The sequence below is a fragment of the Globicephala melas genome, chromosome 20 (genome assembly GCF_963455315.2).
Source record: "Globicephala melas chromosome 20, mGloMel1.2, whole genome shotgun sequence".
In the NCBI taxonomy this organism is placed as follows: domain Eukaryota; kingdom Metazoa; phylum Chordata; class Mammalia; order Artiodactyla; family Delphinidae; genus Globicephala; species Globicephala melas.
In genome coordinates this window covers 9,820,021-9,836,661 of record NC_083333.1, presented here as the reverse complement: position 1 = coordinate 9,836,661, position 16,641 = coordinate 9,820,021, and the positions used below count along the sequence as shown (strand labels likewise).

The 16,641-nt window shown below is 56.3% G+C and overlaps 1 protein-coding gene across 2 annotated transcripts in view; it reads right to left on the bottom strand.

Annotated features, from left to right (window-relative positions):
* Window positions 1–6,320, bottom strand: part of PITPNM3 (PITPNM family member 3) — a 92,360-nt gene extending 86,040 nt beyond the window's left edge. Inside the window, exon 1 of one of the 2 annotated variants that reach the window (XM_060290167.1) lies at window positions 6,225–6,320. Coding sequence is in view for 1 of the 2 variants with exons in the window: in XM_030861662.2 (XP_030717522.1) it covers window positions 5,466–5,487 (22 nt within the window). In the remaining variant the exon portion in view is untranslated. Of the gene's footprint in view, window positions 1–5,465; window positions 5,585–6,224 lie in introns of those variants that run through there. The other variant, XM_030861662.2, reaches the window with a different exon arrangement.
* Window positions 6,321–16,641: the final 10,321 nt, after the last annotated feature.

Below are 16,641 nucleotides of genomic sequence, written 5' to 3'. Positions count from 1 at the left end.
CCTCCCATCCCCACCACCCTTGTGAGGGAGGAGAAGGGAGGAGGTGAGGGCCCAAAAGGCACAGTAAAGCCAGTGGGGAGCGAGGCCAAGAAGGAAAAGAGAGCAGTGTTTGAACTGGAGCAAACTCAGAGCTGTCCTGTCCCCCGAACTCTTTCCTTCCCATTCCCCTTTTACAAACGAGGAAACTGAGACCGGAGGGGCAGTTCAAGGGCAATCAGTGACCGAGCCTGGTCTGTTCTTTGTTACACAGTCCAACTCCTAGGAATGCTGAATCCAAGAGAAGAGACCTAAGTTCTAATTCCAGCTCTACCTCTGACTTTATGTGTGACCCTAGAACCAGACACTTAACATTTCCAGGCCTCAGTTTTCTCATCCATAAAATGGGAACAACATCAGCCCTACTTCAAAGAGATGCTGCCGTGCCATTGGACAGTAAAGCATGTTGACTGCTATCAAAAAATGAGCCAGACTGTCCCCAGGATGATAATCCCTGACGCTCTCCCTCCCTCTCCCAAGCCTGGAATCCCAGAGAATTTCTGGGGGGCACCCAGAGCCTACTGAGTAGCTCCCAGTCCTCAAAGCCTCACTGGTCTTGGGAGTTCACACCCTCTGTCGTTGAAGACACCAGAGCTCAGAGAAAAACCCTTTCTTTGCCTTTCTGGCCTCAGTGTCCCACTTGCATAATTAACAGGTAGGACCAGAAGATCTCCAAGCCTCTTCTAGACATGAATTACCACTGTATACTAAGATGTATACGAGAAAACATCCCACTTTCTGGCCAGTCCGACACAGACATGGCCCCAGCAAGGGGGGCCTAGCCATGTCCTCATACCCTGTGTTCCACCACTCGAACACCGGCTAGGACTGGGGCTTCACGCGCTGGGGGTAGGACTCTGTTTTAACTGTGCTGTCTTTGACTCACCACACCATACCACAGCCAGGGCTAAGAGGCAGCAAAGGGTCTCGATCTGGGGCCTGCTGGGGCCTGCCAGGTCGGCTGCTGTGACACGTAACTCAGCAGAGGAACCAGAGATCGGCCCAAGCTCCAGTACTTCCCCGACTGCATGGAAGGCCCCGAAGGCTTCCTGGGGGCAGAGTTTTAGAAAGGCCTTGAGTTGGGACACGGTCATCTGATTTGGCCCTAGCCTTCTCCCTCGGAACCTGAAAAGGTGCATTTGCAATCTCCCCGCAGAAACGTGATGCTCTTCCCCAGAAACACTGCGAAGCCATCCAGCACCCTCGGCCTGGGAGTTTCTGAGTCGTGCCTCAAATCTCCTGGCACCCCCGCAAAGTCCTGAGAATCCCAGAGTTGGTCCCTTTCCCAAGCTTCCAAATGCTCTGTCCTCTGAGAGCTCTGGCCACTCCCCACGCCACCACCTGGGAGCCGTGAAGCAGGGGGCCCAGAAGAAGGTCTGGCTTTGGGATGTGAGGGGGCGGCTGACTCAGCAGAACAAGGTCCCAGCCAAAACTCTGGAAACACAGGTTCTGGGGCCAGCTCTGCCACCACCTTTTTCTGTGGCCTTGGGCAAATACCCCACACCGCAGGCCTCAATGTCCCCTCGTGGTGAGGGCTTTGAACATGAGTTTCTGGCAGCGTCCTCTCAGCTCTGCCACTATAGGATCAGTATTTTACTCACTTGAATTACTGGGTTTGATACAGTCCAGCCCGCTGGCTCCGCCCCTCAGAGCAGAGGTCAACACCTGGCAGCAAATAAACTGGTTCCTCCAGCCTGGAAGGCCCAGCCCTGTGGCCCCAGCCCCGCCTCTCCAGATGGTCCTGGCCCAGCCTGAGAGGTTCCAAGACCCTCTTGGCTGTTGTCTCTGTTCCTGCCCAGCACGGCCTTCCACTTGCCCTGCCCCCGGGTGGGCAGACACCCCTGCCAACCTGCTGGGGTGTGGAGGGAGGCGTAGAGGGGCCCAGGGAGGAAGGGAGGGGCCGTGCGGCTGGCAAGAACCAGCACAAACTCTTCCCAACTAAGACAGCCCAGCCAGGCTGGCCTCGCTTTGCCCCCACAGGAGCAGCCAGAGGGATCTGTCAAAACACCCAAGCTGGGCTTCCCTGGTGGCGCAGTGGTTGAGAGTCCGCCTGCCGATGCAGGGGACACGGGTTCGTGCCCCGGTCCGGGAGGATCCCACATGCCGCGGAGCGGCTGGGCCCGTGAGCCATGGCCGCTGAGCCTGCGCGTCCGGAGCCTGTGCTCCGCAACGGGAGAGGCCACAACAGTGAGAGGCCCGCGTACCGCAAAAAAAACCCCAAAACACCCAAGCCTTACACAACCCTCCCATCCCCCATGCTCTCCGGAGCTCCTCTCGGCCTTCTGCAGCCCCTAGGGATGCTTCACCCCAGCCAGACAGATTTCGCCACCCTTGGGCGCCTCCTCCCCCCCCATTCCCACCCGCCATACCCACACCTTTCCCGTCCCACCCTCCTAGCCTCACCTGCCCATGGAAGCCTGCCCCTTGCCACCTGCCTGTCCAAATTCTGCCAGCCTTTAAGGCCCAACTTCTAGAGACATTCAGCCTTCGCTGTTTCAAGCCGCCACTGGCCTCCCCTCTGTCTGCACTGCACTTGAGGCCTGCCGCCATGGGTAGCTGTGCACTTCCCGGCCCCTCCCCACTGCCAGCCCTCACCTCCCTGCTGCACTTTCATCCCCAAGGTAGGCCTCTCTCCTCCTTTGTCCACTAGACGGAGCGCTCCCTCAGGGCAGGACCAATGGCTCTCCTCCTCTTGCCTTTTCTCTCAAGACTGGATACGGGGCACCATAACGATCCTGTTCTGTGTGCTGAAATCTCCCCAGAGATTTGGTAGTCGCCCGTTGGGGATCCACCCTCTGCCATTTATCCAATCCTTTCTAGGACTTGATTACATTTTCTCTTGTACCTGGGCTCTCCTGGCAGCATGGAAGTCCCTTTCACTGCCTTCCTTCAGCTCCTGTGTGACACGGTTGACATGATGGCTGGCTGCTCAGGCTGTGCACTGCACAGGTCTGGGACGCCTTCGCTAGACTACAAAGTGATGACCTTGGAGTCATGCCCTATGGTGGCCCTGAGGCCCAAACCCCTATCTCCAGTCAGTGGCTCCTCTGACCAGTTTTAGACGGAACACCTCACAGGTCAGAGAGCACACTCCCTCATTCACAGTCTAGCTTCTCACAGCCTTCAGCCTCCTTTGGTTCTAACAGCACCCTCTTCTCCGCCAGAGTGAAGGCCTGATCATTTCTGACTGACCATCAGCCTGTCCATCCACGGTAGATGGTCCTGAATAGCCACTCCTGTCTGAGTTACAGCCCTTCCTTGGGCCTCAGTTTCTCTAGCTGTAAAGAGAGGGACTGGGGCTCCTACCTCCAAGGATTCCCTTTGTTCTAAAGCTCCAGTCCATCCTACACAGATTTTGCCATCCGTGCACACATCACCACAAGTTGCCTTCAAGTCAGAGAGCTTAGAAGCCTTAGGAAGAGAAGGGACCTTTACAAAATGCAAAGGAGGCTGGAAGAGCTAAGAAGAGGACGAGCAATCCCATCTTGCTGGGGTCAATCCTAAAGGCTCCTTGCGGGGGCGGCTGAGGGTGGGAGAAAAGAGCCTGGGCGGTTTGATCCACAGAGGAGGGGAGTCTGTGCTGCCCTGAGGGAAAGGGCCAAGCATGAAACTGCAGCAGGAAAGACAAAATGTTAGACCACCAGGCACTGATGCTCAAAGCAGAGCAGTTTTTCACCCGTCACTGGAACAAATTCCCACGGACTCTCAGTCTAGAGACCAATGCACCCACAGACCAAGGTGGAGGGGCCGGAACCGCATCTTTGTTCTGTGAGGGGGGCAACCTACGAGGGTAGCAATGGAGAAAATCCAGTACCCGAAGTCCTTACAGCCTGGGTCTACATCTAAGCTCTGCCCAGACCCTCTGGGCCACCTGGAGGGAGCTATTTCTCCGAGTACCTGTTTCCAGATGTTTTAAAAAGGGAAGAGTAACACTTCCTGCCTCCCGGCATGGCTGTGCACATTGCCTGATACCTAGGACAGGCAGCAATTGTTAACTGCTGCTGTGATGACAGTGCTCTCGGGCAGGTGATCTGTGTAAGGGGTGTGCATGTACTTGCACACACACACACAGGCAGCAGAGGCGCGGGGGCAGTGGGCGGGACACACACCCTGCCATGTGCCCTATGGGAGGAGGGGGTTGGGTAAGGACCCAGGGAGACAGCCTTTTCCAGCTGCCTGGGGGGAAAGGGGAGGGAAGTGAGAAAGGGGGTGTTTACATGTGTTCCGTACTTGCTGTCGCACACAACCAGCCCCACCCCAAGAAGACTCCTCAGGGACAGAACGGGAGTGTATTCTCAGGCGTCCATATCACACCCCCAGCATATGTACAGGGGCATCCAGACCCGGCCCTTGGTTGGGGCAGCATTTGTGGGGTGGCAGTGGCTTGACACAGCCCAGCGGTATCCAGCCCAAGTGTGTGCAGGGGTGAACTCACACTCATGCCATCACTGTCCTCGCTGGTGGGTAGAGGGTGGGGTTCGTGCCAGCCCAATGTCGAGTCCAAGGGGATGGCATGGCACCTGCCAACGTCACAGGCTGGTTGTGAGTTCACGGTAGATTTACACATGCCAGCCTCCCAAGCCAGCCCTGCTGTGTCCAGGCTTGCCGCCACCGTCGTTCCACCGCCCTCCCAAGGCACCATGGGCCCGGAGAGCGCAAACAGGAATATAGTCTCCACCACCTCCCGGTCCCAGAGCCCAGCTCCGGGCCTGGCACAAAGCAGATGTTGGCGAATGATCGTCTGGCTGAATGAATGAACGAATGACTAAGGCCCACTCCCTCACACCACGGGCCACACAGCCTGTGTCTGGGGGAGGGCAGAGCCCTGGGGACCCCAGAAGAGGCCCCGCTTCAGACCTCCACACCTGAGGCTCTGCCTCCCAGGGTCCGGAAGGGGGGAGGGGGGGGAACGGCTCACTGGCCGGTGCGGAGCGGGGCACCCCTCCTTCCTCAGAAGAAATCTGGGTCTCCTGACTGAGCTGGGGGCGGGGGGGTTGTCGCGTCCTGGATAGAGCGAGCGGCCGGACAAGGGGGCGCGTCCTGGTTGGCGCTGGGGGGCGTGGGATGGAGCGGCGGCCGCGGGACCTCGCCTTCGGTCCCCGCGCCCGGCTCTGCCCAGGGCCTCGGGAGGACGGCGAGAGCTCCCCACCGCCGGGCTGGACAGAGGCGCCGCAGACCTGGCCCTTTCCGGCGGGGCGGTGGCGAGGGGACGTGGTGTCCCACGAGGTGACCGGGGGCGCAGGAAGGGCGCGGGGCGCGCGGAGCCCCCTCTCCACTCTCCCGGGGGCCGGCCGCGCCGCCGCCCCCTCAGCCCGCCCGGAACCTCCGCCCACCTGCGCCGGGGGCTCACCTGGGCCGGCGCCCCCCGCTCGAGACGCGCGGGTCCCTCCCCCCGCCGGCGGCCCAGCCCTCCCGGCGCCCGCCCTCACCTGCACGGCCCGCCTTGGCCATGGCCCGGCCGGCGGGCTCCGGCGGCGCTGCCCGCTCTCCTCGCGGCTCCCAGCCCGGCCACGGCCGCCCAGCCGCCTCCGGCCGCGAGCGGACTCCGAGCGCCGCGCGCCGCGCCCCCGCCCCGCTCGCCGCGGCCGCCGCCACCGCAGCCGCCGCCGCCTCGCCGCTCCCTCCCGCTCCCTTAAAGGCGCCGAGCGGCAGCCGCGCCGGCCCCCCCGCGCCGCCGGGGAAGGACTGACGGAGGAAGGCGCCCAACGCCGCCCCCGCGGGCCCGCACCCCTGCCCGGGGCCGCTGCCGCCGCTCCAAAACGCTCCGCTCCGAGCCCCGGACGGGCGCAGAGACGCTGAGGCGCTGCGGTCCAGGCGGAGATGCGCACGCGGACCGCGAGTCGGGGGCGAGAGCCCCTGAGACTGGGCGCTAGAGACACCCCTGGGGCCGAAACACCGACGGGGAGAGGGGGAGAGAAATTCGGAGGAGATTCGAGACCCTGGCACCTGGAGAGTGACAGAGAGCAGAGAGGAGAGAGAGAAAGGAAGAACGGGCACCGGGAGGCTCCCGCGAAGCCAAGAGGGAGGTGTCTCCAGGGATCTGAGGCAAGAGATGGACCCCTCCATCAGCCCCAACTCCAGGCTCTCATTTCTAGGATCCACAACCTGGACCTGAACTAGCCATAGAGGGGAAGGGATTTCTGTGCCCTTAGTTCTAAAGGAACTTGTAAAATACACGTAAAGCCCACCTGGGATTCCAGGCTGGCGCAGTCTGGGGAGGCCAGGAGCCTAGCTGTGAGCTGTAGCCCCCTTTGCTTCCCACACCTGGGACGCAGACATCCTGGTGCACAGTCCCAGCGGAGGCTGGGGAGGCTGGGGTTGTGGCTTCTGCCTGGGGGCAGCCGGGGATTCACAGCCCAGCCCCAGCAGGGGGCGGGAGAAGGCCAGCCGTTTCGGTGGTGCCTGGGTGGTAGCCAGATGGGAGGCCCCAGGGGAGAGCAGTCCTCTCCCTCGCTCAAGGCTGGGCCAGGTCGGTGGGCCCAGCAGATGTCTGCCCAGCCTTTGGCAGCTCCCAACATCCCCAAAGCCGGCTGCCTGGCTCAGCTGCTGGAAAGGGCTAAGGGGTATCTGTTCTCAGATGACCTTTCAATTCCCACCAAACCATCCCTTGAGAAGATGCCCTCTGCTTCCTTCTGAGGACCTGGGAAGCTAAAGCCCAGTTACCGTCTGTAGCCAGGCACCTCACACACCCTGTCCCACACCCGCCTTCCAGGGAAAAGGATAATTCCACCCTTAGGGTAGCCACTGTCCCGACTCCAGGGTCCCATTAGCCCCTCTATGGAAACGGGGCACATATGGTGCTGAAAGGGTCCTCAGTGGGCATTTAGCCCAGCACCCCACGCCCCGGGACTTTGTCTCCATCCACCGGATCCCCATCAAGTGGCCCTTCAGCTCCTGGTGTATTACATCCAAGGACAGGGAGCTCAGTACCTCAAGCAAGAGTTCCTCCATCTTCGGATGCTGCTGACTGTGAGAAGGTTTCCCCTCATCTGAACTGAAATCTGCACCTCAGATGACCCACCTGTGGGTCCTTCTGTGGCCTCACTCAACAGAACCAAGGGCCCTCTGTCTAAACTCCCTAGTGTGGCTTCACCAAGAGGGACCAACCATCCGGGTTTGCCAGAGACTCCTGGTTTTAGCACTGAAAGTCCCACAACCCAGGGAACCCCTCAGTCCCCAGAGTTCTGGGTCCCAGACCAGACAGCAGGGCTGACCAATAGACAAAATTTCAGAAGCTCCGAGGTTGAAGCCGGAGCTCTTGGCCGGTGTGTGCCATCGGTCACCAGCCAGGAGTGTGTGAGGGAATCCCTGCAGCCTTTCCCCATTACTCGGGCATGGTGGAGGCAGGGACAGCAATGAGTGGACAGGCAGTATGCTCGGGGCTTCACATATATCATGTCTTTTAACCCTCAGGCAGTTGGTGCATAATACCCTCGGATGTCTTGTATTATCCCCAGTTTACACATAGGAAAGGGAGGCTGAGAAAGTTCCGTGCTTGTGGTTATGCAGGATAAATTTAGAGCCTATGTTCTATCCCTCGGGCCTGGTTCTCACCCTTCCCTCTAGGCAGGGCACAGTCAGAGGCCTGACTGCCTGGTTAATGTCCAGGTTCGGCCACCTGGTCTGTGGATGTGAGTTGTCACAGAGGAACAATAAAGCAGCCTCAGAGGGGACACACCCGGGCCTGAGCACCTCCTGGGGCCCTTGGCTCACAGCCGCAGCAGTGACCACAGTCTGGCAGGGGCCCTACTTCCAGGCAGCACTGCGCGCGTGCGTGTGTGTGTGTGTGTGTGTGTGTGTGTGTGTGTGTGTATTTCATAGGCAAACACATCCTGCTCAGGGAAGATGCTCCCTGAGGTGGGCACTGAGACCCCTCCCACCTCTCCGTCCAGTCACCACAAACCCTTGGGAGGGGGTGGGTGGGGCAGGTTAGGGGAGACGCGGAGTTGATGGGAGTTAACAGAAATCATCTAGCCAGACCCTCCTCCACGCCCCCATTTCTCAGATGGGAAGACAGTGGGCCAGAGATGGAGGAGGCTTGCCACATGACAACCCACTTCCGGGATCCACCCGTGGCTTCTCCACTTTGGACCTCCACCGCAGCCCCAGTCCCTGTCTGAAGATCAGTGCTGCTGCGTGGATCTGGAGTCCAACAGGGAATGTGGGGCCCTGGCCCCCCAGGGCAGCTCCTGAATGCGTGGGCTGTGACCTGCTACCAAGGAATTTGTGGCCCTGCCTTCAGATAGAGCAAACACATCAGGACTCAAGGCCATTAGATTAACTGGTGGGAGTTAACCTCCTGCGTCAGAAGAATTGTCCTTAATTGAAGAAAGGAATAACTAGCAATTTAGAGATGCTAACCTCAGCTGCCTGCAGGAGAGAGAAGCCAGAGTCAGCCGGTGCTTCCTGGGCCTCCCAGCTCTGTGACTGAGAGACGGGGTCAGGGTTCCAGACAGGATCTTTCCTCTGGGACCCGCTGCCCAGACCCTTTCCTCTGCCCACAGCCTGTTGAGCTTCCGCCTCTGGAGTAGCCAGTTGCCCCCCGGGCCCAGCCAAGCACTCCAGCCTAGAGATCTGGGAAAAAAGTGCAGAGGCCAGTGCTACCTGGTCCCCAGAAGAATGTGAACACAGATGTGGATGGAGCAAAGAGGTCCAGGCGGGTGTGGAGAGGCACATGGCTGGGGTGACCCCTCCACATGACAGACCCAAGGCCTGGGTATCCACCCCGGGCAGGTGGTGTCCAGGCACTTGGAGAGGTAAGTGACCATCATCAAGAGCCATCATGGCCCCGTGGAAAGGCAGCCACGCCAGGTCACACTCATTTCCTTTTTGGACACGTCGCAACCGGTGGAGTTCGGTATTGCAGTGCCTTCTGGGCCTGGTATGGCCGCTGTCCAACTCTCTGATGGTGACTTGCACGGAAGTCAGGAGCAGGACAGTGGTCTGGTTAGGTGACTTACCCCTGTCCACTGCTGATGGACGCCAACAGAAGGAGGCCTGGGGCAGGACCAGGGCCAACTCGAGCCCGGCAGCAAAGGCGCCAGTGAGTCCCTCGGCCTCTGCCGGTGTCACGTGGGTCTCTCTCACCCGAGCTGCTGGAAACGCCTTCCCTCCCTGCAGTGTCTCCTGTCCTGGCTCTAGCCGTCCGGGCCCCTCCTCGCTGGTTCCCACACTTTAAAGAAACTTAGGGGTTGTCCACTGCCATGAGGCTCGCCCCCAATCACGAAAGCAGCCCTAGGAATAGATGCTTTTCTTTGGAGCCTTCCAGAACAACCGGGAGTGGCTGGTTTGTTCTCACCATCGCCTTCTCGCACCAGGCTGCCCCCCACTTCTGCCCACCATCCGGGACACTGGGTAGAATGTGCCTTCGCATCTAGAGCTCTTCTTCTTCTCCTTGCTGGAGCTGTGGCTTATCTAGTCCGTGCTTCCACCTTCAACCTTAAGAAGGGTTAGGACCCTGCCTGTCCCTTTCCCTGCTGGCGAGGGCCCGTTCCCAGCAGTTACGCTAATAACCCCAGCCTCACGTTCACAGCAGATCCTGTGAAGGAGGCACTGGGTCACCAAGGTTCTCATTTGTGATCTCACGCAGAGGCAGGAAGATTCCCTTAAGATCAACACAAATGACCTCTTAGGTGAGCCCTAGACCCCTGTGTAAGAACCCCTGGCCAGGAAAGACCCCCACCCACCCACCCACCGACCTAGTAGACCAAGGAGAATGCTCTACCTTTACATAGACCATGGTCCCCCCTCTATGCCCACAAGGGTGGGCCGCAAAATCTAGATGACATTCACATTCCTGCATCCTCAGTATTTTCGAAAGATGCTTGGAGACATCTTGCAGAACCTGTTGAACAAGACCTCCCCCGGTTTTACTTGAGTGCTGAGATGACCCGAGGCTCAAGTTTAGATTTTATTTCATCAATTGCTGTTTAGCCGGCTTCCTGTTCTTCTGAGTGGGGTGCGCTGGTAGATGGGATTTTGGAGAGAGGGTCTGGAGAGGCCGAAGGGAGATTTTTTAAGAAAAGAGGGGGTTGGGTGGAGGCAGAGAGATGTGGCCGCGGCTCTAAGGAACGAGCTGATTTAAGAGGCTGCCCAATGGGTTAGCAATTTATCTCCTCCTTCAGCGCTTGCAGTTGGAGCTGTGTTTTGTGTTTGTTTGATGTCAAGACTGTTGAGATTGGCCTCAAGCAAGACCAGTTGTCTTCAAGTTATATTTAGACCAAATACAAACGAGGAACTGGCTGAAAATCTAAAATGCACTGCAAGAGTGGTCCTTGGAGTCTACACTCCTGCAAACATGCATCAGTGCCAGCGGCCCCAAACAAGCATGTACCAAAGCTCCGACCTCAGACTCGTTGCTCCCCTGCCCTGGCCCCCCACACGACATTGTTTATGACAGATTCCAGAACACAGAGAAGCAAACACAGGTATAGATGATAAGGCACTAAGGAAACAATAGATCAGCCCGTGCGACCTGATTACCAATGTAACTGTATTGACAAGGCAGGAAATCACAACCAGATTATGTAAATAGATTATGTAACAGACTTTATTGGCACCTAGTAGACTACCTACACCTATTAGGGCTCTTGTACACCTTTCTTCAGATACAGCTTTGCTCAGGCTCCACAACTCGGCATGGCCCTTGCTCTGGACCCCTACAAGGTCCCAGCTCTGGCCATGCCGGCTGAGTACCAGGATGGCAGTGCTGGAAGGTCCTGAGGGAATCATCTAGACCCAAACCATCTTTATCTATTGTGTCTGAACCCGAGATGCACCTAATAGGATATAATAGGATTTGGTATTACCAGCTCATGGCATCTCCTAGCAGTCTCAGCAGAGTCTTTTTTTTTTTTTTTGTCTCTTTTTGTCCTCACCCCCAGTCCATTCCTCTCTTCCAAATGCTGTGTGCTTTTCCCATCTAACTTCAGAAGCTCTTTCTTCTGCCTGTGTAGCCTAAACATTATATACCTGCATGGATGCATTTAAAACATTACATAATGGGGCTTCCCTGGTGGTGCAGTGGTTGAGGGTCCGCCTGCCGATGCAGGGGACACGGGTTCGTGCCCCGGTCCGGGAAGATCCCACATGCCGCGGAGCGGCTGGGCCCGTGAGCCATGGCCGCTGAGCCTGCGCATCCGGAGCCTGTGCTCCGCAATGGGAGAGGCCGCAACAGTGAGAGGCCCGCGTACCGCAAAAAAAAAAAAAAAAGTATTTAAAACATTATATAATGGCACCATGGCTAGCCCGTTCTGCTTCTCACTTTCCCCCCTTTAATATTGTTTTCAGATCTATTCATACTGATATTTATGGATTTGGCGGGTTCCTTTCGATGATAATGTTTCCTAGTGTGATAAGACCTCATCTTGTATTTCCTCATCCCCTCTTGATGGGCATTTAGTTTTCACAGCCCTTCGCTGCTACAGATGCTGCTGTAACAAACATCCCCCGCATTTCTTGGGTTTCTCTGTGTCAGAGATTCTCTGGGGCACATACACAGCACTGGAACTGTAGGGCCGTTGGGAACACGCAGATTTCCCTAATCACCGCATCAGTAAGCTGCTCTCGAGAGAGTGTTCTGCCAATACCCTCATTTGATGGATATTAAGACCGAGGCCCAGAGCAGGGAAGGGCCTTGTCCTAGTTTAGAACCCGACTGTTCTGACTTCCAGCCCAGTCTCCATCCGCTCAGAACACTCCACACTCCCTGTCTCCCACGGAGAGAGCAGGGCAGCTGAAGCCTCGTTGAGCAGGCAGCTCGGCCTGTGATACAAATTTCATCTCTCTCCTCCAGGTCCGAGCACAGTGGTACCCACCACAAGCCTCCCCAGGAGGGGATGGAGAAGAAGGTGGGCAGTCTGAGCTGAAGTCAGCAGAGAAAGGCCTCCTATTCACCAGGAATAAACCCTGGCAGCCCCCATGGCCCGAGTGTGATATAAGCTCCCGCTGCAGACCTGCCCCACCCCGCCCTCTCCACAGACGCATCATCTGTACTTGCTGATACAGATCTCAAAGTGTATTAGTCTTAACTCCCCAGAGAGGACCCCACACTGCTGCTGAAAAGAAGCCAATACAGAGTCACTGGAGGGAGGGAACCCCTAAGAAAGGGTCATTCTGTCCATCCTTCTGCCTCCAGACTTTGCTACAACCTTCAGCTCTCTCTGTTAGGCTAGCTGGGAAGCTCTTCTTCACATCTGCTCTATTTCTCTCCAGCTGTAACAACAACACAATAACAACAATAACAGGAATAGATTTGCTGAGTGACTACTATGTACCTGGAAATGTTTTAAGTACTTTTCATGTGTTACCTCATTTAATCCTTATAGCAACATAACGAGGGAGGCATTATTCTAACCATCCCCATTTCACAGATAAGAAACTGAGGCCCAGAGAGGCTAGGTATCTTTCTTTAGGTCACACAGCTAGTAAGTGGTTGGACCAAGTATTCCAACCCAAGCCCTAGGATGCCTGTGATTCTCACCTTAACCTAAATAAGACAAAAGCAAGACACAGGAAACTGAGAGGCTGAGGCTCTGCCACTAACTCCAAGTACAGCCTCAGACAGCTCACCGCCCTGCCCTGTCTATACTAGATTCACAGGTTTCCCAGAACCTTTCCGCTGGGCTCTGACCCCGTGGTTTTCCAAAGCCCACATTCAAGATGCTCTGGCAGGTGAAGAAGCTGAGCCAGCAGGAGTCTCCAGGGCACAGATGCTGCGGCCTTGGCCCAGGCAGAGGCCTCCTGGGGCTATCGGCCCATATCCCCTGGCCAGATCTCATCCCCTGGCCGGATCTCATCCCCTGGCTGGAGTGGGTGGGTGCTGCTGGGGCTATCTATTCTTATTGGAATTTGAATGCTTCAGGTCAGAGTGACTAAAAGGCTGAATTTTACGAGGGTTTTGAAAGTGAATTGACTCCACTTATTAAAGATATACTAGATTACTCGCTGAGTGAAAGGACGCTCCAGGGACTCCAGGCCTTTCTTGAAGACAGAAACATCCCTTTCCGAGCCCAGCCGCTGCCAGTAAACCACAGGGGAAGACATTGCACTGGGCAGGTGTCAATTAAATTACCGGCTGAAGGATTTCAGTGCATCAAGGAAACATCCTGGCCTAGAAGGGCTGCAGGTGAATAAAGAGGCAGCTGTAGAAATCCCCTCTGGTTATTTTATGCAAATCCATTTCTAAAGGCAGGAAGGCAAAGACTACAAGGAACGTATTCACGGGAAGACTTGACTTTTGGTCATGAAATGTATAAGGGAGAGAGAGGGATGAAGGGTGTGCTCCAGAATGTGACGCACAGGACCGATGCCAGGTAGGGGTCAAGACACTGCTTGTTTTCAGACTCAGAGTCCTAGGGGAGTGAGTCCTAGGTGGGCGGGGGCTGGGAGGTTGTTCGTCTATGCCTCTGAGGATGTTGGACAGTTTGAAGGGTATCTGGACTCAGGGCTGGAGTTGGAAGGACCTCCAGACTCCACTCACCTCATACAACTCCAACTCAGCGGACCCAGCACCTCACTATACAGATGGGGAAGCTGGGCCCCAGGTACCGGGGGTGGGAAGCGGGGAGTCACAAACAGGGCATTGGGCTTCCCTGGTAGCGCAGTGGTTAAGAATCCGCCTGCCAATGCAAGGGACACGGGTTCGAGCCCTGGTCTGGGAAGATCCCACATGCCGCGGAGCAACTAAGCCTGTGTGCCACAACTACTAAGCCTGCGCTCTAGAGTCCGTGAGCCACAACTACTGAGCTCACACGCCTAGAGCCCGTGCTCTGCAACAGGAGAAGCCACCGCAATGAGAAGCCCGCGCACCGCAACAGAGTAGCCCCCGCTCACCGCAACTAGAGAAAGCCTACGCACAGCAACGAAGACCCAACACAGCCAAAAATAAATAAATAAAATAAATAAATTTATTAAAACAAAAAACAGGGCATTGGTGGCAGAGGGTCTCCAGGTTCATCTCTCAGGGCTCTCTCCTCACACTCCTGCGTGGAGGTGGAGGGAGTGTTGCTAGCTTGTGGAAAGGAGTCTTTTCTACTCTCTTTGACCCCCTCCACCCCATCCTGCCAGGAGAAGTGAGGGTGTTGCTGGCGCCCAGGTAGCATTTGCTTGCGGAAGTAACACGAGGTCCAGACGGTGTGCATGCAACATGGATGCTTCCTATTGTAGCAGGCACAGACTCGGGCTCTCTTAAGCAAAAGGGAATTTATTGGCGGGCTGCCGGGGCTGAGGCTGCAGGGACAGGCTTGGAGAGCAGACAGGAACAAAGGCAGCTCAGAGGGCAGAGAACTGTAAAGCCCAACAGCCATCTCGTGGCAGAACAATTTGGCCCGAGGGTCACTCCCTGCACCTTGGACAGCCCCACCGCTGCGTGGGTTCTAGAGGAACCTCATCTTTGCACCACTCATTCAAGCCAGGTCTGATTGGCCAAGGCTGGGACGTGGCAGCACGTCCCAGGTTCCAGCAGTGGGAGAGGGAGCTCTGAGAATCCTGCCATGGCAGATGGGCTCCTGCATTCCCAGGACTCTATTCCAAGGGCACTGGGAATGTCCCACATGAAAGGCTGCATCGTGCATTCCAAATCACTTGGATATTGGGGGCTGCGTCATCTCATGGATGACATAGCCCCTGCAATCCCCCCAAAACTCAATCCTGAAGACTTGCCGAAGTTAAGGGTTCTGAAAGTCTTCAGGAGAGTGCTGTTGTCGCTGTTTAGAGTCATCTGGCACTGGCATCCTCCATGCACGAGGGTCCTGGTGTGTCCCCGGCAGGAAAGTTCTGGGAAGGGGCTGGATTAACCGCACAACTACGTGGAGAGGCTGTCAGTCCTTTCACAGTGCTTTTTAGTCCAGGCTGCCGCAGGCTGTATGGTTTTAAATGTTCCAACGTTACAATAGTTCATACTTGGGAATTAAGCACAACTATGGTTTTCAGAGTTCAAATTATATTTCAAGCTATAGAGAGTAAAATTTAACAACTTGGCCCAAGATTCAGTAGATTTCTGCTCCCCTCCCCACCATGAGTTATTAGAAATTCCTAGGGTGGGGAAATGAGGTTTTTTTCTGTGCATCAAAAGGGAGCATGGCCTAAAAAAGTTAGAGGAAACACTGGTGGAGCTGATGAGCCCCACTTTCACTATTGATTTCCTATCAGACCCGTCCCCGCTCTGCAGAAAAGGGGGTAATAAACCCTCCTCTGTCTACCTCAGAGTGAGAGGTTAGAAAATGCTTTGTGATGGGGGCACGGCTTGTACCTAGACGGCTTCGGAGAGAATTACAGGGGAAGAGGCCGGACCCCAGAATCATTCAGTTCAGGGCTCCTTAACCAGGCATCCGGGCCAGCCTGGATCTGGGGATTGCCAGCCCCCTGACATGGCACTGCAGGTGTGTGTGTGTGTGTGTGTGTACATGCACATATGTGTATGTGTGCATATAATGTGTGTGCGCGCATGTATATGTATGTACACGTGTTTGTGTGTGTACATGTGTGTGTCTGTGTGTGTGTGTTTTCTGAGGAAAGGGCCCATAGCTTTTTCCAGATTTTTAAAGGGATTTTTCCTGAAACAGCAAGAACTCCTATTTCGTCCATCCCTTTGTGCGGATGGGATACAGGCCCCCTGAGTTAGTGTGGGGAGTCTGGGGCATGTTCGTGTCTAACCTGTGAATGATTATGTGAGTTAATTAAAAGCATTGGCAGAGCTAAGCCCGCATCCCTGTGTCCTCCCACGGCAAGGTGGCCTTCTGCCACGCCTGCCACAGGTCACAGGGCTGCAGCAGTGCCCGACGCCTGGGTCTCAGGCCCCAGCGTGCCCTCTCCAGGCAAGGACGACAGGATCAACACTGACAGGAAGGCCGACACCCTGAGGCCCGGCCTAGATTGTCCTCGCAAAGACCCCACGGCTCAGCGGGCCCTGCATCTGTTCCAAACATGCCTGGGATTTCTTTTTGACACTAAAGTAAATGTTGGCTGGAGAGCCACCTACGCGGCTGACGGAGGCTGCCGGCTTCTCATTGGCGGGCCGGGAGGAAATTCTGCAGGTCTCTGAGGCTTGCCCAGACTCCTCCGTCACACGGAGCAGATATAAAATCCATTACCAAGAGCTAATAAAGGCGAGGAGACCAGGCTGAGGACAAGCCGAGGGTGCAGCGGGCCCGGGCGGGCGGGGCTCCGTGGGCTCCCCCTCTGCTGCGCAGCCTTCAATATTTGCCCCTCTTGCGGCACCTCCTTCGGATCCCCATTGTTCTCAGTTCAACAGTTTGGGCAGCGATTCTGTTTCTCATTCACTATAAAAGCCCGTCCCTCCAGACCTCTCGGCACATTTATTGTGAGGCTGGAATTTATGACGGATTGGATTTCAGAGGAGGGATTGATTAAGTACAGATGGAGCACTTGGCAGGGGCCTGGGGCTCCCAGTAGACTCCCCCCATCTGGAAACAGAATAAAGATTAGGAAGCTTGAGCAAGGGGCAATCTGGGGCAAATCCTGCTTTCAAGGGCAGCGAGGGTGGACGCTCTCCCAGGGAAACTGCTTGTTTCTGTTCAAGGGCATCTTCTTGAAGCCGGACAAAAATTCTTTGTCGGCAGGAGTCGTGAGCTGCCAAGGCCACTC